The 23,118-nt window shown below is 36.2% G+C and overlaps 1 protein-coding gene and 1 non-coding gene across 3 annotated transcripts in view; both read left to right on the top strand.

The window, feature by feature from the left end:
• Kpna4 (karyopherin subunit alpha 4) overlaps window positions 1–23,118 on the top strand; it is a 60,642-nt gene that overhangs the window by 26,911 nt on the left and 10,613 nt on the right. For both annotated transcript variants that reach the window (XM_031374074.1, XM_031374075.1), the window contains exons 2-13: window positions 588–632; window positions 1,456–1,545; window positions 1,653–1,682; window positions 1,776–1,828; window positions 6,454–6,549; window positions 7,314–7,399; window positions 9,339–9,425; window positions 12,339–12,508; window positions 12,592–12,636; window positions 14,858–14,989; window positions 19,690–19,818; window positions 21,335–21,439. In XM_031374074.1, the coding sequence (XP_031229934.1) occupies window positions 588–632; window positions 1,456–1,545; window positions 1,653–1,682; window positions 1,776–1,828; window positions 6,454–6,549; window positions 7,314–7,399; window positions 9,339–9,425; window positions 12,339–12,508; window positions 12,592–12,636; window positions 14,858–14,989; window positions 19,690–19,818; window positions 21,335–21,439 (1,068 nt within the window). The remainder of the gene's footprint in view (window positions 1–587; window positions 633–1,455; window positions 1,546–1,652; window positions 1,683–1,775; window positions 1,829–6,453; window positions 6,550–7,313; window positions 7,400–9,338; window positions 9,426–12,338; window positions 12,509–12,591; window positions 12,637–14,857; window positions 14,990–19,689; window positions 19,819–21,334; window positions 21,440–23,118) is intronic.
• LOC116094618 lies at window positions 20,058–20,384 on the top strand. Its single transcript, XR_004120236.1, has one exon.

Below are 23,118 nucleotides of genomic sequence, written 5' to 3'. Positions count from 1 at the left end.
CCCCCCCCCCCCGGTGTATGTGTTTAAAAATACTGTGCCAAAAGAGTAGACTAGGGAGGAAGAGCAAGACAGGGCCAAAGAGATAGCCCAGTGGTTAAGAGTACTTGCTTACGCTAACAAAGGACTTAGGTTCTGGCACTTGTATGGTAGCTTATCTTTAACTCCAGTCAATTCTAAGGGATCTGATATAATCTTTCTACCTTCCTGGGCTCCTACACATGTGATACACATTATACTCTGGTGTGCATGTGCACATATGCACATAAAATAAATATTTTTAAAAAGAACAAACAGACATATATTAGGAGGCATTTAAAGTGGTCTTGAGATAAATTGGCCAGAAGACTTGCAGAAGAGATAATGAAAAGTAGTAAGATTTTGGATAAGGGACTGCATGAAAACATGGCTTTAGATGGAAGGGTGGATCAACCATTTACTTAGATGGAGTCTGTTTATGAAAGATCAGAAAATTCAGTTTGGGGTGAAAATTAGAGAAAGGTTACTGTGCAGGCAGGTGGAAACAAGAAACAGGTTTTTTCTGGATGATTAGTATGGATAATATATATATATATTTTTACTCTTTGTAGACTATGAGAAGACAACGAAATGAAGTTGTAGTTGAATTAAGAAAGGTAAGTATGGCTATTATTAGTACTTTGAGAAATAGTTCTGATAACAGCATATATAGAAAATATGAAGAATTATATATCCTTTGTAAAACATACAACTTGTTAAGATTTTTGTTTTAATATCAGGTGCTCAGCATTTCTTTTTCTTTCAAACAAGTTTTGTTGTTTTAACTAAATCTGGAAAGCTATTGAAAATAGTGGCAAAATAGAATTTCCCATTTTTCAACAATAGATATGAACAAGTTAATTTTTTGTAATTTTTAATGATTTATGTAAAGTCTAAGTCATAGAGATACTCTTAAACTAAATAGTTCTATTAATATGTAGTAGTTCTGTCTTGATAACTTGTTACTATTTTATCAACTTTTAAAATATAAAAGTAGACTAAAGTTGAATATAATTTTTTTAATTGCTCCAAAACATCTCAAGTAAATTTCAAATGATCCTTTATTTGTGTTGATTTTTGCCTATCCAAAAGCTGTCCAACTTTTGCTTTGAGGTAATGCTTCCAAGTGATGTGTAAAATGACTTAGTTTTTTATATATGTATATATATATATATGATTATGACAAACTGTACACTATTCATTTTAATAAAGCAGTTTTATTTTGGTTTTACAATAGTTCGTTAGAAATGAATGTTTGATTGGAATCCATTCAGATTAGTGTTAAGTTGATATTTTACAATTTGATTTTATTTTTATTTATTTTGCATTTCTTTTTAATTTTAAAAGGTGCTTATTTTAGTTTGTAGGTACAGGGTTGCTTAACCTTTATATGAAAATAGTTAACTGCTTTTCTGAAATTCTTTGACTCCTCTCTTATAGAATAAAAGAGATGAACATCTCTTAAAGAGAAGGAATGTCCCACAAGAAGATATCTGTGAAGACTCTGATATAGATGGTGATTATAGAGTGGTAAGTTATGTTATTCTGATAATCTAAAGCCTTTGGTAAAAGATTTCTATAAATACAATATTTAAAGATTACCTTTTAACTTTGTTTTCTCTTTAACTTCTTGCCAGCAAAATACCTCTCTAGAAGCTATTGTTCAAGTAAGTTGGGTTTATCCCTCTTTATACTTTCTGAACTAGACAACTAATTACTGTGTATCCGTGTAATAAATTGTTTTACTTATTTTTTTATAGAATGCTTCAAGTGATAACCAAGGAATTCAATTAAGTGCAGTTCAAGCTGCTAGGTGAGTTAAATGATCAAATTCAAGTTCTTCAGACCCCTATTTAAGTTAGCTAAATCTTCTAACTTCTTATATTAGTTAAACAGTAAACTGAGTTATAAGCTTGCTGTGTTGTGTAAAACAAGCATACATTAAGATATATTGCTGTATACTAGGTTTTTTGTTGCTGTTGTTTTAAGGCCAGAAATGCCAACTCATTTTGCATATTTTAGTTGTGAAACCTGTGTTGTCATACTTTTTTGGAAAAAGCCAGGATAACTTAGTGAGGAGCTGAGGAGAAAGCTCAGTCTACAAAGTACTTGCTATGCAAGCACACAAGAACGCAAGTTAAGTCCCCAGAACCCATGTAAAAAGCTGAACATGTAGTGCTGGCCTGTAATCCTAGCACTGCAAGTGGAGGATAGACCTATCCTTGGGGCTCCCCTGACCAGGCAGCAGAGTCACTGAAAACCTGTGTAAAAAACAAGATGGCTGACTCCTGAGTAATGGATTCTGAGGTTGACCTCTGGTTTTCACACATATATGCACCCACACATGCATGAGTACACATGCACACATACATACACAGACACACTGAGTTTATTATTGAGAAAGATCTCTGAATTAACTAGTATATTGAGGAAAACATAGTCATACTTTTAAAAAAAAAGCATGATTACTTTGTGTATTGATATAGAAGGATTGTTAATGCAAAAATAACTTTTTAACAAATTACTGGTTATAGTTGGTAAGATTTCAGAGTGCAAAAATGTTCACAGATCTATGTGATCTTATCAAATGTGTGCGTCTTTTCTTTTATATTTTATTACATATCCTACTTATGTGTGTTTACCTTAACTAAAATAAATAGGAAAACTGCTTCATTATTCTATCCCATAGGCTAAAGAACTTCTTATACAATTTGGTATAAGAGAGATCATGGTTTGAAACAATACATTATGTTTTTAAGAAGGATGATTAAGACACTAATTGTAGTCAAAGTATGAACTGTGTGGGTTCCAGGGAAATACGGAGACAACTTCAAAACAAACTAATTAATGATAATTTTAGGACTTATTTATCTTTTTTCACTGTGTTAACAGTGTTACTGCAAAAGGAACTACACAAATCAAAACCCTTGTATCAAAGTGATTTCATATTCTACTTTGTAGCTACTGTACCCTTTATTATCAGATAAGAAAAGCAGGGTGTGGAGAAATTGCCTAGTGGTTAAGAGCATTTGCCGTTCTTTGAAAAGACCCAGGTTCAATTTCCAACACCCACATGGCAGCTCACAACTACCTATAACTCCAATGTTAGAGGACCTGACACCTTCTTCTGACTTTCTTGAGTACTAGGCATTCATGTGATGTACAGACACAAATGCAAGCAGAAAACTTACATCATAAAATAAATCATTAAAAGATTTAAAAACCCTTGATTTCTAAGATTGCTCTTGGTAATGCACTAAAACTTTTTTTTTTTTTTTTTTTTTTTTTTGGTTTTTCGAGACAGGGTTTCTCTGTGTAGCCCTGGCTGTCCTGGAACTCACTCTGTAGACCAGGCTGGCTTCAAACTCAGAGATCTGCCTGCCTCTGCCTCCCAAGTGCACTAAAACATTTTTATCTATTAAATCTTTACACTTAATTTCCTACATCCTTGATTGAGAAATAAACTTTTTTATTCACACTTGTGTTAAGTAAGCACTGTGCTTGTATTATGAGCAATACTATGAAATACTAAGCAATGTTATTTTTTTGTTTTTAATAGAATATTTTTATTCTTTATAGAAAAATGTCTTACATGCATATAGTATAGTTTGATCATATCTACTTCTTACTTCCTCTAATTTCCTAACTTCCTCCTCAGCTCTAAACTTCATGTTCTCCCTTTTAAAAAATTTTTCTTTACATTTCTGAGTACAATTAGTGCTTCCTATCCCATATACTCACGGGTGTGGGACTGTTGACTGGGAGTTGGATAACAACCTACCAGTGGCCACACCTCCAAAGAGAAATGACTGTCTCTCATGCTATCCCATGTTGATGTCCCATTTTGGGCTGAACATTTAACAGTCACTTATTCTCAATACTTTTGGATAGTTACAAGTCTTTGTATTAACCATTACAAAAAAAAAAGACCTACTCTGACCAAGCATAAATCTATGGGTATATACATAATTAGAAGGCAGTTTGGCAGCATGTTAATTTAGCCAAACTACAAACGAAGGTTTTCTCTGAGGTTTTGACCATGTTTACAGTATGAATTCTCTTCTGTGAAACAGGGCTTAAATCCAATTAGAAAGCAGTTGGTTGCCCTTGTTAACAGTTAGTCTACCAGTGGATACATCTTTCCTGGCATGTCCCATGCTAGATCCAGCACTGATTACAACCATTAGTGTCTGTTTTTCTCTCCGCTCCCCAACCCCCCACCCCAGTGGCCTACATTGTACATTCCGGCACTATGAAAACAAGTTTGTAGTTTTGGGGGCAGTTCCAGATGTCCTACTAGCAAAGTGTGATGTAATTTTTTCTTTAAGAAGTTTAGATTCTGGTCTGGGGATATAGTGCAGTTGTTAGAATGCATGCGAAGTATGTACAGAATCCTGATATCCAGCTCTAAATAAATAAAACTAGTATATTATCACACAACTGTAATCACAGTTCTTGGAAGATAGAGGTGGGAGGAACAGAAATTTATGATCAATCTTAGCCACAGAGGGAGTTTGAGGCTAGCCTTAGATATATGAGAACCTGTCTTTAAAAAAAAAAAAGTAATAGTAGTAATTTTTTTAGAATTTAATAGAAAATATAGTGCTAGTTAAAGTAGTGGCACCCAGCAGCAAGTATGGGATTGTGCTGTGACACATACTCTTAGAACTGAGAGGTGGTGAGGAACCTGAACAGTCTTTGAAATAATGATAGAAATAATGGCAAGCTATTTGGAATGAAGAGAGTAGAATGCCAAGTGCTTAGAGATGAGATCACATGGTAACCAGGCTTACAGTAGGTAAAGTGCAGCCACCTTAGGGAGCAGTTGGAAGGCAAGATAAGGAGTTTTATATTCCTAAAATAATAAATAATAGGGTGATGTTCTGACGACTTTTTTTTAAGGATTTTATATATGTAAGTACACTGTTGCTGACTTCAGACACACATAAGAGGGCATCAGATCTCATTACAGATGGTTGTGAGCTACCATGTGGTTGTTGGGAATTGAGCTCAGGACCCATAGAGAACAGTCAGTGCTCTTAACCACTGAGCCATCTCTTTAGCCCCTGACTAGACTTTCTTAAACCTTTTTTTTATGTATTGTACAGCAAGTTTCAATAAGGGGATTTCTGTTAGGACAGCCAATACCATTAAACCTGCTCTCTCACACATAGGAAAATGGGTACCAAGCTTTTATTTTTATCTTGTAGGTTCCATGAAAACAGACTATCTTTTCTTTCTTTCTTTGTTTCTTTGTTTCTTTCTTTGTTTCTTTGTTTCTTTCTTTCTTTCTTTCTTTCTTTCTCTCTTTCTTTCTCTCTTTTCTCTTCTTTTCTTTTCTGGTTTCAGATAGGGTTTTTCCATATAGCCCTGGCTGTCCTGGAACTCACTCTGTAGACCAGGCTGGCCTCGAACTCAGAAATCTGCCTATCTCTGCCTCCCAAGTGCTGGGATTAAAGGCGTGCGCCACCACCGCCCAGCTTGACTATTTTCTTGTATTGTTATATTTATTCCTTTTTTAAAGGTCCCGAGATAAAAGTGCTGTTTGGTTTTCATGATAATTAGTAGTGTATAGAGTGGAATGAGTTGAACACTGTGATCGTGTTAAACATACCACCCGTAGATGCCCCAGTATGCATAATTTTGGTTATTTTGAAAACCTATTCATTTCCTTTTTAGCAAAGTAAATGTTATGTTGAGGGTTGTCTACCTTTTTTTTCTGAGCTTAAAATTAACTCTGAACATCGAACATATAAAAACTTTTAGTTGTGCTAAGCACAGTGCCACACACCAATTCCAGCACCCAGGAAGCAGAGTAGTGAGTTTGAGGCTACCCTGATCTACATACTGTCCAGGACAGCTGGGACTACATAGTGAGAAACTGTCTTTAAAAAGCAGACAAGTAAATATACACACACACAAACACACACACACACACATAGAATGTGGTATGTTTAAAGTGATTATAGTAGTGTTCAACTCATTGAACTCTGTACACTATTAATTATGAAATATAATTATATTATTCAGCAACTTAAAAAGGAATAAATACAGAAATACAAGAAAATGCTCAGAGATGCTGAAGATACTGAGGAAAACAAGAAAAAGTCTGTTTTATGGAACTTAAACAAGAAAAAAATAAAAGCTTGGTGCCTATTTTCCTATTTGAGAGACAGTGTGTTTTACAGTTGCCATATTCAGAACTGTGGTGAGGGAGTAGTGTTATGCTAATAAAAGGAGCAATATATCTACTGTATTTTTCTAATTCTTCTATAAATTTAATCTATTAGTTGGTCTTAGTGATTAGAGAAAATATTATATAAAGTATAACTTTCCAAGTATACTTATGTCATCTTTTAGGTTTACCAAATCTATATCTAGTTTGAATTTAATTGTAATATATGTCATTAAGTTTTACAAGTGGTATCTATCTTACAGGAAGCTTTTATCCAGTGATCGAAATCCACCAATTGATGACTTAATAAAATCTGGAATATTGCCTATTTTAGTTCATTGTCTTGAAAGAGATGACAAGTAAGTATATAATTATTACTTTTAGTTACAATGTATTCTTTAGAAAAGGTAAATTTTTTAGTTTATTCTTTAGAGGGAAAAGACTCAGAAAGTGGAGGCCGGAGAGTTAGAAGTTCAAAATGATCCTTGGGTTCAAGGGCAAGGCTGCCTCAGAAGCCAAGCAAGCATAATGACGTATGTGTGTAATCTAAGAAGTTAGGAAGCCTCAATTCAAGGCCTGCCTGGACTTTGTAGGGAGAGATTTTCTTTTTCTTTCTTTTTTTTTTTTTTTAATAGGACTAATTTAGTTATTTTATATATACATGAGTACACTGTAGCTGTTCTCAGACACACCAGAAGAAGGCATCAAATCCCATTACAGATGGTTGTGAGCCACCATGTGGTTGCTGGGAATTGAACTCAGGACCTCTGGAAGAGCAGCCAGTGCTCTTAACTGCCGAGTCATCTCTTCAGCCTGATAGAGATTTTCTTTAAAAGAAGGAAAAGGTTATGGTATAGAATTGAAATCAAGGTAAGAAGCAAAAACAAATTTGAGAATGATTTTTAACTTGTGAGCTTTGAAACCTGGCACAATGAGTAGTTGAAAACTAAGGAGTAATAAGAAAGTGCATGTCTAAGTCAGGATGTCGGGCTTTCACAGTGAAATGTTTGGGCTATGTTTTTAAGGCTAGAAAACATTTCACATACTAGAGGGAAGAAATGGTTGGTAGACATTTAGATGCTATGAGATGTATGGTTTAAAAAAATTACTTGTTCTTTGGTAGTCCTTCTTTACAGTTTGAAGCTGCGTGGGCTTTGACAAACATTGCATCTGGAACGTCTGAACAGACACAAGCAGTGGTTCAGTCCAGTAAGTTGTTAGTTAACAAAATTGTAATTGTTTTTCTTCCCATTGGTAGAAAATAAAGTGTATTGGCCAAGCATGGTAGCGTGTGCTTTTAATGCCAATACTTGAGAGGCTAACATAGGAGGATCATGAGTTTGAGGCCTGCCTGGGCTAGAATAATGAGACCTCATCTCATAAATAAATCCATAAGTGATTCTAAGAAGATATATCTAACTGTGTTATAGAATAATATCTACCATAAGACTGTTGAAACAGCTGTCTTAAGTATGTTACTTTACTCATCTTGTTCTATTGACTGATAAACCCATTCCGCAAAGTTCTTTTGATTCCTTTATGATTTAGAAGAGGACAGAGATATTATCCAATTAGCATTTTACATCTTGGTATATGTGATGTTAGTTAGAAATTATCTAAAATCCTACTAAAACTGGTTTTGTGTTATAGAGTTAACAGATTAGGTGGGCTTTATGGTTCTGTCACAGTGTCATGTTCTCTTTTGCTTGTTTACATAAACAAGGGTCTCAGTGTAGCCCAGGCTGGGCTCCAACTCACTATGTGTAGGTAGGCTACCTTGAACTTCTAATCTTTCTTCTTCCAGACTCCATCTAAATGCTAGGATTACAGGTGTTGTCTGCCATTCCCAGTTAGAAAAAGACTTTGGATTTTTTATCATTGCTGTCTGTTTAGAATCCAAAACTAATAAGATAAATGAACTACTTTTTATTTTGACCATGATTAATCTATATACACATAAATTATATAGTGTTCTTCAGAGTACTATCTAAAGACAGGAAGAAGAGTCAAGTCAGAAGTGCAATGTTAGTCTGCTCAGACGTGTAGAAACCTATCTCTGTGTTTGCCTTCCACTTAAGCAACAGAATCACTTTCTGATTTAAGATCTCAATGTGCCCTGACAGTCATTGGCCTAATGATTCATATAGTATTAATTTAAATTTCTTATCCAAAAGATAAGCAAGGCAGGAGAGGTGGTTCAACAGGGAAGGTACTTGCTGCCAAGCATTATAACCTGAGTTTACTCCCTGGGACCACATGGTAGAGAGAGAGAACTGGCTTTGCAACTTGTCCTCTGACTTACACATACATACACACACATATACCACACACACACACACACACACACACACACATACACACACACATAAACAACTATACATAATAGTCATACACAACTATATATATATACCACATACACCTATATACACATACACAGCCATATGCAATATACACATCAATATATAGCACACACACAGACACCCATACATAATACTGAGCCATATACACCACATACATATACAGCACACACACATACACAGCACTCAGCCATACATACCTGTACACCACATACATACACAGACATACAGACATATGCCACATATTCACACTTACCCACCCATACTACACATACACATCAGTATACACATCACTCACAAACATTTAAACCCCTACAGACATACACAGACATATACACATCCACACACTCATACACTCTTTGTCTAAATAAATATGTTTTAAAAACAGAAATTGCCTAAAAAGTCAGGCCTTTTCACTGATAACACTCTGTAAGGAATGATTCTTGAAATTGGGCTTCAGTCTTAGGTAGGGCCACAGTACAATGGTAGAATATGACAATAACTTGTACACTGCCTTGGGCTCAGTCTCTAATGACAAGCAAATGTAATTAAGTCCAAGTATTAATGGTTTAAAGTATGAAATTTAATTTGGAATTGTTTATATGTTACAATTTACCTTGATGCTAGTTTTCCTGTCAGTTATTTCAATAACAAAATTCATTTAACAAAGTGATATTTTAAAATAGTTTTGATAGTTTATATTATGTTTTGTTGGGGTCTCAGTCAAAAAGAAAAAATGAAGGGCCTTATATTATCTTCATCTTTAATTGCTATTTATTTTTCTCTTTCAGATGCTGTGCCACTTTTCCTAAGGCTTCTGCATTCACCCCATCAGAATGTCTGTGAACAGGCAGTGTGGGCATTGGGAAACATCATAGGTTTGTATGAAACTTATGAAACTTTGGATGTTAATCCAGTAAATTGGATAAATCATACACTAACCAATAAAAATGACTACTAGTAGTTGAAAAGTAATTTCTTGTCATTTCCAGTTTTTATGACATTGCAGAGGGAATCTGTGTGGCTGACTTCAGTGTAAAGCAGCAGTAAACAGGAGCGTGTTTGCTGCCTGCATTACCACAATAGCTTTTTGTTGGTAGTCAACTCTTAATTATTTAAAGGCTTATAAAATATATGTATTATTTAAATTTTTTATATATTGGAGTCTATCTTGCTTTTTTCATCTAAGAATAACAATAGGCAAAAGTTAAAATAATTTTTCTTTCTGTAGCATGCTTGAGAAGTCTAAAAACCTTGTATAAGAGATTAAAATTTAGTAATGTATAATTCTGTTATTATTGTGAGTTAACTGTAAATATCTAATAACCTAACTCATTATTGAACATTATAATCACTACCTTTGTACTTATAAATAACTGAAGGAAAAATAATTGATACAATCTCAGTATTTTGAGCTTTTTGTTTTTTGTTTTGGTTTTTTGGTTTTTTGAGACAGGGTTTCTCTGTGTAGATCTGGCTGTCCTGGAATTCACTCTGTAGACTAGGCTGGCCTCGAACTCAGAAGTCCACCTGCCTCTGCCTCCCAAATGCTGGGACTAAAGGCATGCACCACCACTGCCCGGCAAGCATTTTTCTTTAAACTAGTGGCGTTTTAGTTTTCTTATGGTAATCTAGCTAGCCTGAAACTCATGATCCTCTTACCTCAGCTAGAGAATCCCCACTCCCCAAGTGCTGGGATTACAAAGCTATACACCACCAAGTCTATTTACTGGAGGCTATATTAACTCAAAACTTAAAAATTCAAAAAACTAATCCCAGTACTCATGGAGGCTGAGGTAGGAGAATTGCTGAGTTCAAGACTAATCTGTACTACATAGCAAGATGCTGTCTGAAAAAAATCAGAGAATTAGCTGTTGGTGGTTGTACCACTCCTTTTAATCCCAGCACTCAGAAGGCAGAGGCAGGTGGATCTCTGTGAGTTTGAGGTTTACAGATCAAGTTCCAGAACAGCCAGAACTATACAGAGAAGCCCTGTCTCAAAAAAATAAAAACCAAAAACAACCCCACTCCCCACCCCTAGAAAACCAATAATGGGAAAATACTGAAATCTGGCTTGGAAATCTTAGAAATCCCTTTTTAGGGATTTTTATCAATTTTTTTTTTTTTTTTTTGGATAAAGGAGGATTCCAGACATTCTTTAAAAATTAAGACATTTCACTTACTTTGTATGTTTATGTATATTCCAGCATACATGTAAAGATTAGAGAACAACTTGAGGCAAATGGCATCATCCTTCCACGTGTGTTCTGGGTATTGAATTCAAGAGTGTTAGCAAGCACTTTTACTCACCAAGCCATCTCAACAGCCCTAAACACTTGTCACAGAGTCTTTATCATTCTTACATGGAGGGTATTGTTTGTGTCTTGATGTGTCTCCCGGGCTGACTATAGCCCAGGTTACATTGAACTCTGAGCACTTTTCCTGTCTTGACCTCTTGAATTTAGAGGTTATAGGTATGTGCCAGCACAATTATTTTGCATGTAAGTATTTAGCATTGTTCTATTATCTCTTTATTGCCCCTTTTAGGGCCAACTTGAAAATGTTGTGCTTGGAGGTTTTTGTGAGCAGCATACTCTGTGAACTTACTAGTTAGTATAGAGTACATTGCCTTTAGAAATGATGTTGCATATCTGGGTGCCTCCCCCCCTTTACTCTTGTATCAGGTGTCAAAGCTTTGTGTAAAGCTGTTAAAGTTCTCAACCTTCCTAATGTTTTGACCCTCCTGTTGTGATGAACACTGTCTTAGTTAGGGGTTTCACTGCTGTGAACAGATACCATGACCAAGGCAACTCTTAGAAGAACAACATTTAATTGGGGCTAGCTTACAGGTTCAGAGGTTCAGACCATTATCATCAAGGCAGGAGCATGGCCGCATCTAGACAGGCATGGTGCAGGAGAAGCTGAGAGTTCTACATCTTCATCTGGTTAGAAGGAGGGTCTCATTGCCCACCCCCACATTGACACACTTCTTTCAATAAGGCCACACCTAATGGTGCTACTCCCTAGGCCAAACATATTCAAACCCCAACCATAAAATTATTTTTGTTGCTACTTCATACCTGTAATTTTGCTACTGTTATGAATTGTAAATATCTGATATGCAGGATATCTGATATGTGACATCCCCCTTAAAGGCTTTGTGACCCCACAGGTAGAGAATCACTGCATTAAAGAGACATTATGATACTTGTTTTTGTTTTTTTATTCTCTAATTACCTGTTAGAATTAAATCAAATATATCACCAGATATTGTAGTGCAAGGAAGTTTTTTTTTTCCTTGTGGATTATTTAGTTTTGCTTTTGATAATGGGCCTCATATATCCTTGGCTGATTTTGAACTCGTTGTGTAGCTAAACCTATCTCCATTCTGACTCTACCTCCAAAACACCTGGATTAGATTTGTGCCAACAAACTAGACACTATTGAATCATAACATAAATATGAATTCTTCAGTAGTTTTCTCAATAGTTATTTAGACATTGTATTAATAACATGTCTGCTCAAGGTATTTGAAAGAATTCTTGGGCTGCTACATCTTAGTGACATCCTGTAAGTGAGCAGCAGCTTATATAGACATAGATAGATAGGACTAATATTATATTGGCGCTCTTGGCTCAAAGACCTAGAATGTCTACTTGTTACTAATATTTTTATATAAAACTAAAGAAATCTTATTAAAATATTAGTAGCTGCATAATTGTACCCAATGCTTTATGATTTCTGAAAAAGCTTAGTATTGATTTATCTTATTAAATTAATCCTTTCTACAGGTGATGGACCTCAGTGTAGAGATTATGTGATAAGTCTTGGAGTTGTAAAACCTCTGCTTTCATTCATAAGTCCATCTATTCCGATAACATTCTTAAGAAATGTTACCTGGGTTATGGTCAACTTATGTCGCCACAAAGACCCACCACCACCAATGGAGACAATTCAGGAGGTAAAAGAAAAATAATTAAATACCATTATATATTTTTTCTTTTAATTGGTGTGTGTTTAAGTTGTACATATTTCTCTCCTCAGATTCTTCCAGCTCTTTGTGTATTAATTCATCACACAGATGTAAATGTGAGTAAATTCTTCTCTTTATATATTAATATATGTATGTATATATATATGTATGTATATGTACTGGACTCCCACTATGAGATAGAAGAGAACTGAAAACAAGGTGTAATTGTATTCTCTCAGACTTTACCATTTCAAGAATTGAGGTACATATTTGTTATGTTTATATTTACTCTGTTTCTGTAGCCTCAGTGAGGAATCAAACCTGTTATAAAGATGCAGTTAGTCACTCCTCTTATTATCATGATTGACTGTTCATGACATTTATGGTTACTCCCTCTGGCAGTCTGGCATTTGAGAATATATGGGCTGGAGAGATGGCTCAGCTGTTAAAGGATAGGCTCACAACCAAAAATATAAGAGAATGTATACACATGGTTGTATTTTTTGTATTTTGAAGCATAAGTGAATATTTAAACACTAAATCATATATATATATATATATATTATTATTGAACTATGGAAACCTGTTGTTCCTTGGTTTCATTTTTCAGTCTTATTTCTCCAGTTATAGCAAAGTTCCTTGATTAAATAACAAATTTTAGTGTTCTGTTTTTCAAAGATTTGCAAGAACATTGGTAACTATTATATCAGACAACTTTGTTTTTTTTCTGCTTGTTTACCTAACTCTTGTTTGTCTACCACAAAATGAGCTTGTGCTTCAGTGTTTTACTTTTAATGGGTCTTGAATATTAAGTTCTTGTTTGAACTTTTCTTTTTAGAACTTTCACAATATTATATCTTTTACTAAATAATATTTACTGTATGTATAGCCTTCTTAAGTTAGAACTATTCACTCTTAAAACAGTCCTCAAAGAAGTAAAAGAAGAAATAACATTATAGTTGTATGTAGTTGAATTTGAAGAAGAATTTGGATCTAGGTACATTAACAACTTGTTTAACATTGGACCTTCAAAGAATGTATCAAGTATAAAGAGTCAAAAGCAAATAACTTGAATTTTTGCCTTTGTCAACAAATTTTAGCCTGTGATAAAACTCTAGAGATAGATGCTTATTTGTAAATTGAGATGTAATTGTTTTACATATGTTGATACAACTTTGTAAAAATTCTTTCATTTGTTGTTCGGTTTTGCTTATCAAGACAGGGTCTTAGTATTAGTATATGGCCCAGGCTGTCTTATGTCAAAATCCGTTTGCCTACAGCTGCCTTGTATAGCACCATCATTGACTGTTTGCTGGCTTCCTTTTCTTTGAGGAAAAAAAAATGTGTTTGTGTGTATCTTTAGACCTTTCTTGAATGCCTCTGCCCCAACCCTGTTCAGTATGTAACTGAGGAAGGTTTGCACTCTTGTTCTTCCTTCCTCGTTTCCTGAGAGCAGTTACAGGCATACACCACCATGATCAACTGCTTTCGTAAATTTCTAAAGGAGTAGTGACTGTGCTGTTTCCCGTTTTGGTGAAATCTTGAGTGTCTTAATCATAATATTGGTTTGGAATTGGAAAGGTTTTAAACTGCTTTTCGATACAGAGTTCAAAGGGTTTTTGGAGTTCCAGATGTAGTTGCTATTCCTGAGGGAGCTTTTTGTAAACAATTGTGTTATTATATGTCACATTTTACTGTCTTTTTACCCTACTGTTCTTTGACCATAGTTTGAAGTAGGGCTTAAAATACAAAGAAAGGTCAAACACATGGCTTTTGTGTGTCAGAGCATCATTATTATTATAAATTAATCAAAAAGCCCCTCTTCCCCCATAGTAGCAGTGATACGAAGTAATTATTTTTTTCAGGAGTTATTGTTTTTATATATTGCTTGCCTGATCTTTATCTGTGGTGGGTTGGTTGGTTTTCTATTTAAATATATGTAGTTTACGTGTGTAGTTTGCTGAATTAAGATTAGATACTGATATGGGATTTGGACTATAATTAACTTATACATCCTAAACAAAGTTACAGAATAGAGATTGATGTTCTAGTGAGTTGAAGCAAGAAGAGAAAGATCTCACATTATGGTTAAGAATTATTAAAATAGCCGAATGTAGTGGCGCACATCTTTTTATGCCAGCATTCAGAAGGCAGAGGTAGGTGCGTCTCTAAGTTTGGGGCCAGCCTGGTCTACAGAGCAAGTTCCACAACAACTAGAATTGCACACAAAGAAACCCTGTTTCAAAATCCTATCCTCCCCCTCCCTCCCAAGAAAAATTAAAAAAAAATTAAAATGAGAAAATATTGAAGTATTTGAACTTTTCTTTTACTTATTAGATACTGGTAGATACTGTCTGGGCCCTGTCTTACCTTACGGATGCTGGCAATGAACAGATACAGATGGTAATAGACTCCGGAATAGTTCCTCACTTGGTTCCGCTACTCAGCCACCAGGAAGTTAAAGTTCAGGTAGGTTTATTTTAAGTTGGGTTTTTCTCACCATGCCTTAAGCAGGACATTCAAAGATTAACAGGTTTTTTTTTTTTTTTTAAATTAAAGCATATTATTCACCTAACAGTGTAATGTGTCTTTTATTAAAAAGGTGAGTTATTTTATCTTAGTTTTAAAGGTGGAGAAAGTGAGATACAACTACTGTAATTCATTAAGAACCACCCCTCCTGCTAGACAGACACTACTGTGAAGAACTGATTTTTAATACTAAGAAGCATGGGTTAGTGTAGCACCTTGGGTGGCATCTAAAACCATTCTTGCTTGCTTTTTCCCACTCCTTCCTCACACTCTGTGAAAGCATCTGTTTTTCTTTATCTAGCAGGTTGGTTAGCACTGACTTGCTGATACTTGTCTGATACTTTGCTGAGATAAAGGATTTGAACTGATATGCAGTTGAAGGACTTCCTGATTGGTTCTCTATATTCTAATCCTCTTACATACTCACTTGTACAAAGTTCAGGCTGTACTATAACACGCATACATGCCAACGCAACACACTTAGGCACATGTATGCATACACTCACCAGACACAGTAATAGTTAAACTGCAGTGGTAAAGTAGAATCAGAAAGCTTTCCTACCCCTTTAAGGTAAATAATGATTTTTAATCTTATAATGATCTAAGTTGACCAAGCAGTTAAATAAGGAAAGCTGTTAGCCTAAGTTACTTTTTCTTGCCCTTTTCTGGACATTAGAATCAACCATGAAGCTTAAAGGGAAAAAAATGTTTTTCTTTCCCTTCTTTACCTCCTAGATTTTTCCCTTCTTTACCTCCTAGATATAAAACCATTATATTCTCTACAAACTTAAGCTAGCTCTTAAATGATACTAGTGTATGGTTAACATTGGAGATACATTTACTTAAAGATTAAGAAGTGCTCGAGAGATGGCTCAATGGATAAAGTGCAAGCATGAAGACCAGTTCAGCGCCTACATAAAAGCTGATGTGGCTGTTTGTGCCTATAAGCCTAGCACCAAGGAGGTGGAGGAGGATCCTGGTAGCTCAATAAGCTCTAGGCTCAGTGAGAGACCATGCCTCAAAATAAACTATAAAATAGGGAAAGCAACAGAGGAAAACACATGATTTCAAGCTCATGTACATGATGTGTACACAAACTATATAAAAAGTTTTCTTCTTTAAAATTAAAACACTTTTTAAAAAAAGGGAAAGAAAGAGCTGGGCAGCTGGTGGTGGTGACTCCCCCTTTAATCCCAGCACTTGAGAGGCAGAGGCAGGTGGATCTCTTGAGTCCAAGGCCAGCCTTGTTTCCAGAGTGAGTTCTAGTACAGCTAGAGAAACCCTGTAACACAAGCCAAAAGAAAAACAACAAAAAAACAAAAAAAACCAGCTAATTCAGAAAGATTTGGCCAATACTTGTTATTTAAATGTACGACTTATTATAAATATCTTTGTTACATGTTTATTATTAAATTTGCATATTTGTGTATATGTGATATATGTGCATACATACAACACACGTACACACGCACTAGCACAGTAGATATGCACCCAGAAGCCAGAAGAGAACATTGTGTCCTGTCAGCATCCCACTGTACTAGGGATACATGTGGACACGTGAACTTGACTGGCTCTTTAACAAGGTTTCTGAGGTTTTTTGGGTTTTTTGTTTGTTTGTTTGTTTGTTTGTTTTTGAGACAGGCTTTCTCTGTGTGGCCCTGGCTGTCCTGGAACTCACTCTGTAGGCTAGGCTGGCCTTGAACTCAGAAATCCGCCTGCCTCTGCCTCCCAAGTGCTGGGATTAAAGGCCTGCACCACCACCCCCTGGCTCTGAGGATTTGATTTAGCAAGAACTCTCACCTGCTGAGCCAAACCCAAATTTACAGTTATTTTTGTTGATTTTATTTTATTTTTACTTTAACCAGGGCCTGGTAGCACAGTAGTTCCACGATCCCAACACTTTCAAAGTGGAGGTAGTAGGAAGATCACACATCTAGCCTGAGATACATGAAACTGTGTGTGCACGTGTGCGCACACACACACACATATACACACTCACTCACACACACACCAAAATCAAACAATACTTTTTTAGTTTTAATACTGGCCTTAGAATTATGGCTTTTAATAAAGAGCTTGGAGCTTTCTTTTAGGCAGTCTTCAGAGAAAATTAATGCTTTGTACTTTATCAGTAACAGACATTTTCTTAAGCTTCTCAACTCTCATGTCATGTATCCCTGCTCCCCCTAAAATTTAAACATAATTATAATCTCATTTAGCATATTGTTTCATGTATCTGACTTCACAAATTAAGACATTTTAAAAACCTAGGGCTGGTGAGATGGCTCGGCAACTAAGAATACTAACTGTTCTTCCAGCGAACCCAGGTTTGATTCTACACACTCTTGTGGAACTCTCAATTGTTTGTAGCTCCAGTTCAAGAGGATCCAACACTTTCTTCTGGCGTCCTTGGGTCCAGGCATGCACATGGTACACAGACCTATATGCAGGCATAAAACCTAACACATTAAAAAAATAAATAGAAAAACAAAGAACAAAAAAGTGGCTAAAAGATTTGCACAGTTTTCTAAGAAGGACATAAAAATGGTCAGTGAGGCCAGGCGGTAGTGGCGCACGCCTTTAATCCCAGCACTTGGGAGGCAGTGGCAGGTGGATTTCTGAGTTCGAGGCCAGCCTAGTCTACAGAGTGAGCTCCAGGACAGCCAAGACTACCCAAAGCTGTAGCTATTAAGGAAATGTGAGTTGAGTTGGAGAACCGTTCACATTGAGGATGGCTTACAGTTAAAAAACCAGCAGTGTGGACAAAGAACCACATTGCTTATAGCAGCACTAAAGTAGACAGTCCTTAAAAGTAAAACACAGAGAACTGTGTGACAGTATTTCTATTGTTTTGTGTATTCAAGATTATGGATATGCACTTGTCCACTCAAAAACTTAAATATAAATGCCTGTAGCTGCATTATTCATAGTAGCCCCCAAATAGAAGCAAACTGTTAACTGATACCCAGCCAACTATTACTTGGCTACAAAAAAAAAAATAGATATAGAGATAGATGATGGTTGTCAGGGACCTGGGATTGAACTAGTAAATACTAAATTATGTACCCTTGAAAGAATAAGTTTGTGTGTTTAAACAGCTGAATCATTTGTCTTATAGGATGAAAAATTAGAGGATAGGAAAATTATCTCAACGTGAAAATTATTACTTGCTATTTTTAATTATTTATTCACTTTATATCCCAATCATGGCCTCCCTCTACTCCTACCAGTTTCACCCTTATAAATCCCTTCCCCATCACTCCCTCCAAAGCACCCTTTGGGTACCACCCAACTCTGGGACATCCACTCCCGGCAGGACTAGGCATATCCTCTCCCACTGTGGCCCAACCAGGTAATACAGTTAGGGGAAGGGGATCCAATAGCAGGCAACAGAGTCAGACACATATCCATACACAAAATGGAGTCAGGTATGCACACGCGTGCGCTCTCCAATTGTTAAGAGGCCCTTGTGAAGACCAAGCTGCATATCTGCTACAAATTTGTAAGGGGCCTAGGTTCAGCCCCTGCTGTCTCTTTTCTGATTCAGTCTCTGATTCCCCCATGGGCCCAGGTTAGTTGGCTGCTTGTGCTGTTCTTGACCCTTCTGGTTTGTTCACTTCTATCCCTGACTCTCCCACAAGACTCCTGAGCTCCACCAGATGATTGGCTGTGGGTCTCTGCATCTGTTTTCATCCACTGCTGGATGAAGCCTCTCAGAAGACATGTAGATTCCTGTCTACAAGCATAACAGAATGTCATTAATAGTATCAGCAGTTGACTCTGTCACGTGGAATGGGTCTTAAGTTGGGGCAGTCATTGGTTGGCCATTTTCTCAGTCTCTGCCCTATTTTTATCCCTGCATATTGTATAGACAAGACACATTTTGGGCTAAAAGTTTTATGAACGGGCTGATGTTCCCCTCCTTCCACTGGGAGTCCTTGCCTGGCGGCAGGAGGTGACTACTTGAGGCTCCATATCCCCCACTGCTAAGAGTCTCAGCTAGAGGCACTGTCATACACTCCCTAGAGCCTCCCCCATCCTAGGTCTTTGACCCTCTTTTTCTCCCTATACCTGATCCTCCAGTCACCATTCCTTCTCCCATCCAGTTCCCTCCCTCCATCTACCTCTGATGATAACTATTTTGTTTCCCTTTCTGAGTGAGATTCATCAATCCTCCTTTGGGTCCCCCTTATTACTTAGTTTCTTTGGGTCTATGGATTGTATTATGGTTATCCTGTACATTATGGCTAATACCAGTTATTAGTGAGTGCATACCACAGGTGTCTTTCTGGGTCTCAGTTACCTCACTCGGCGTGATATTTTCCATCCATTTGCCTTTAGATTTCTTGATGTCATTTTTTAATAGCTGAATAGTATTTCTTTATGGTAGTAATTATTATGTAAAATCCTTTTATTAATATCAATTCTGTTGAGATAACTTAAACTCCATAGGGCCCAGAATTTATATATTTCCTATTTTCACTGTTGTTCCTAGATCAGTAACTGAAATACAGTGCTCAGAAAGGATAGGTTAGTTGCAGTGAAAGAACTGCATAAGCAACTGAATCTGTCCTAGGTTGCCTGACACTCGTTGATAAGAGTTCTTAATGTCAACCATCTCATTGCATCTCATGTTTCAGACTGCTGCACTGCGAGCTGTAGGCAACATTGTCACTGGAACTGATGAGCAAACACAGGTAGTTTTAAACTGTGATGCTCTCTCACACTTCCCGGCACTCCTTACTCATCCTAAAGAGAAAATTAATAAAGTAAGTATTTTTAAAATAGGAATAAAATGGTACTTTTTGTTTGTGGAATTAGGTTCCAAGGAATGTTTTAATAGCATTGACTTTTTAATATAAGATGGTATAGGCCTCAAGAGAAAATATGTTAGTCTTTATGATATGTTCATAGGGTTCTGGATTCAAACCTAGAGCCTTTGACATACTAAGCACCTGTTCTACCACTGAGCTACACTATCACCAATAAACTGTATTTTTGACTCTCTTGGAAATGATGAAATAGAGATACTTGGGTGTTGAATGTTGCTATGAGTGGAAATTTTTAATACATGTAGTAATTCTCCTAGTTTAATGTTTTATTGATAGTTACTAGTGTGTGTGCATGCATGCATGTGTGTGTGTGTGTGGTGGCTATGAAAGGGGGCACTGAATGGTGGTGCTGATATTGGAGTGCATCTGAGGCTGTTGTAGAAATAACATGGGTTGTTGATAACAACATTGCCGATGATTATAACCCAAAAACAGCTCACCTAAGTAGCCCAGCACCCTAAACTCTCTAACAGGATCATTAAACATCCTGTGATCTGATCCAGAAGAGTCTAGTGTATGCTAGTGTTCACTATACTAATCAGTATATTGGTGAATTTAAATTTGGTAAATTGTAGTAATGTTCTCCATAGGATGTGAAATATTTGTTATTGTTGTTGTTGATTACTAACACAGGTTTTAGTAATGCTTTTATTATCTTTGAAACTTGTGACCACTATCTTTCTAGCAATAATATAGTATCTTCCTGGTGTTAAGGGCAGTTTCAAAGATCATTAGAGTAGACCAATCAAGCAAGCCAACAACTGGTGCCACATTTAGCTCTTTCAAGAGCTGGTACAATGACTATTGTAAATAAGGACACTAAAAGAATCCACTTGCATTTTTGATGTCTTCATTATCACAATTGAGATATATCTACTAGGATAGGATTGTTAAGGTAGAGAGAGTAGAATAAAGCACATTATCTGACAAAAGGATGTTAAATTGCATGTGCAGTAGGTGTAGGATTTATAGTTATAACATCTTCCTTCATATTTGGTCAGCCACACTTCCTGAGTCATCCTGCTTCCAAACAGCACTGTCTGTGTGATTCTTTAGATGGATTAGCTCTTTGTGACTTGAATTAGAAGCCGGTAGTGATTTGTCCAAAGAAAATAGGGAAAGATATTATGTAATGTGTAAATTATGTATTTTATACAGAAAATTAACTATGGAGGACTAGGCATGATAGCACATACCTTTAGTTTCAGCACTTGGGAGACAGAGATGAGTGGATTTCTAGGAGTTTTAGGTCAGCAAGGGTTATAGGGTTTTTTGAGTTTTTTTGGTTTTGTTTTTTAAATACAGAAAGAGTGTAGTAGAATTAAACTTTCTAAGATTCTTATACAGAATTCACTTAACAATAAAATATGAGACACTAGTAAATACTTTTTCATAGTTTAGATATGAGTTTTATTTTTTTAATGGGAAATATTGAAAGCATCTTGTTCCACAGGAAGCAGTGTGGTTCCTCTCCAACATAACTGCAGGAAATCAACAGCAGGTTCAGGCAGTAATCGATGCCAATCTTGTACCAATGATAATACATCTTTTGGATAAGGTAAGAAAATATGTATCGGAGTAAGGCAGTATTATGTGGTAAATACTTTTCTGTTTAACAACACACTGTACAGTGGCATGAAAACTACAGTCAAATGTGACTGGTACTAAAGTGTTTGAGCCAGTAGTAGTATATGGTACAAATGTTTGTATCTGAAAACTGTCTCTTCCTTGTCATTACTCTAACAAGATAGCCATTGCTTTGTAGTTAAGTTAAAACAAGTAGTATCATTACCAATAACAAATGCTGTTTGTTATTGCATTATGTAAACCTTACTACTTCTAATATGACAAGCTGAACCAGCAAGATAGCTCAGTAGATAAAGGTAACTTCCAGTGAGCCTAGTGACCTTTATTCCTGGGACCCAGATGGAATAAGGGAAGAGCCTCTTCTTCACAGAGTAGTGTCCAAGTCAGGGGTTATTCCCATTTGTCAGATAAAACTGTTGCATGAACAAATCACTTGCCCAGAATCCAGTGGCCAGAGAGTATGCTCCTGTATGTCATATTATTCCTTACACTCATTAAGATTTGGAAAAAAGACTATTTTGTTTTCAGATAGTCATTGGTTATTGCTTGGGAATAGCAAGATGGTGACTTTCTTTAAAAAAAAAAAAATGGTAACCTAATTCTCCCATTCTTTGTGTATTGGTTACAATTTTCTTTTATTATGTTTTTAAATTAAAATATACTTAACATCACTTCCCCTTCTTTTCCCTCCTACCCTCTATGTCCTCTCCAATTCCTCCCTTGCCCCTCTTTGCCATCACACTGATGATCTCTTGCTTTGATTGTTACATGTATAAATGCATAAATAATTAATTAAGTACAGCATGGTGAGTCCCATTTTTGTTGCTTGAGTATACAATTTCAGGGCTGGCTGTATTAGATAACTAATTATTAGGAAGGTTATCTCTAGTATAGGGTAATTTTCTGTAGTTCTTTGTCTAGGGATGGGACACTATGAGATGTCAACCTTTTTGCCATTAATATAATTTGATATTGTTATTAGAATTTTATCCAGGCTGCTATGGTGATCAGCTATCGTGTGTAGCTTCCCTGTTATTTCTAGGAGGCACGGTCTCACAACAGACTTTCTCATCCTCTGACTCTTACAGTCTTAAAGTCTTTCTCACCCTTCTTTCATGATGTTCCCTGACCCTGAAGTGGAAGTTATGTTGTAGATGTATCTGTTGGAGCTAGACACTCCATGATCTATTGATCTCTGTGTTAAGGTCATTTGTTGTTTTATGTTCACCATATACTGTGAAGAAAAGCTTCTTTGATGAGGTGTGAGAGCTACATTTATCTGTGGCCATAAGAATAGGTTTTAGAATGTAATTAGGATTATACTGGTCTAGTAAAGGCAGTAGTAGGATTTCTGCTCAGATCTGTCACCTCACTGTGAGTCCTGGATAGCTGACTAGTTTCTATTACCGAACACATGATTTCCCTCGTGCTAGCAGGCCTTAAGTCCAGTTAGGTAGCTATTGGTTACTGCTAACATATGAGTGCTATTATACATTTAGGGATAGCTAACATGCTGGTCATTGTGATTCATAGGTATCACATGGCTGGCTAGCATTGTTGATTGCTTCCCTTCCTGCGACAGCTTTCATGCTTTCTAGTAGTGTGGAAGCTAAACCACAGGAAGGATGATGCTTTTAGGTTAGATCTAGC

This window comes from Mastomys coucha, unplaced genomic scaffold (assembly GCF_008632895.1).
Source record: "Mastomys coucha isolate ucsf_1 unplaced genomic scaffold, UCSF_Mcou_1 pScaffold16, whole genome shotgun sequence".
Classification (NCBI taxonomy): Eukaryota; Metazoa; Chordata; class Mammalia; order Rodentia; family Muridae; genus Mastomys; species Mastomys coucha.
Note: the sequence above shows the minus strand (reverse complement) of the source record. Positions and strands in the feature narration are given on the sequence as shown.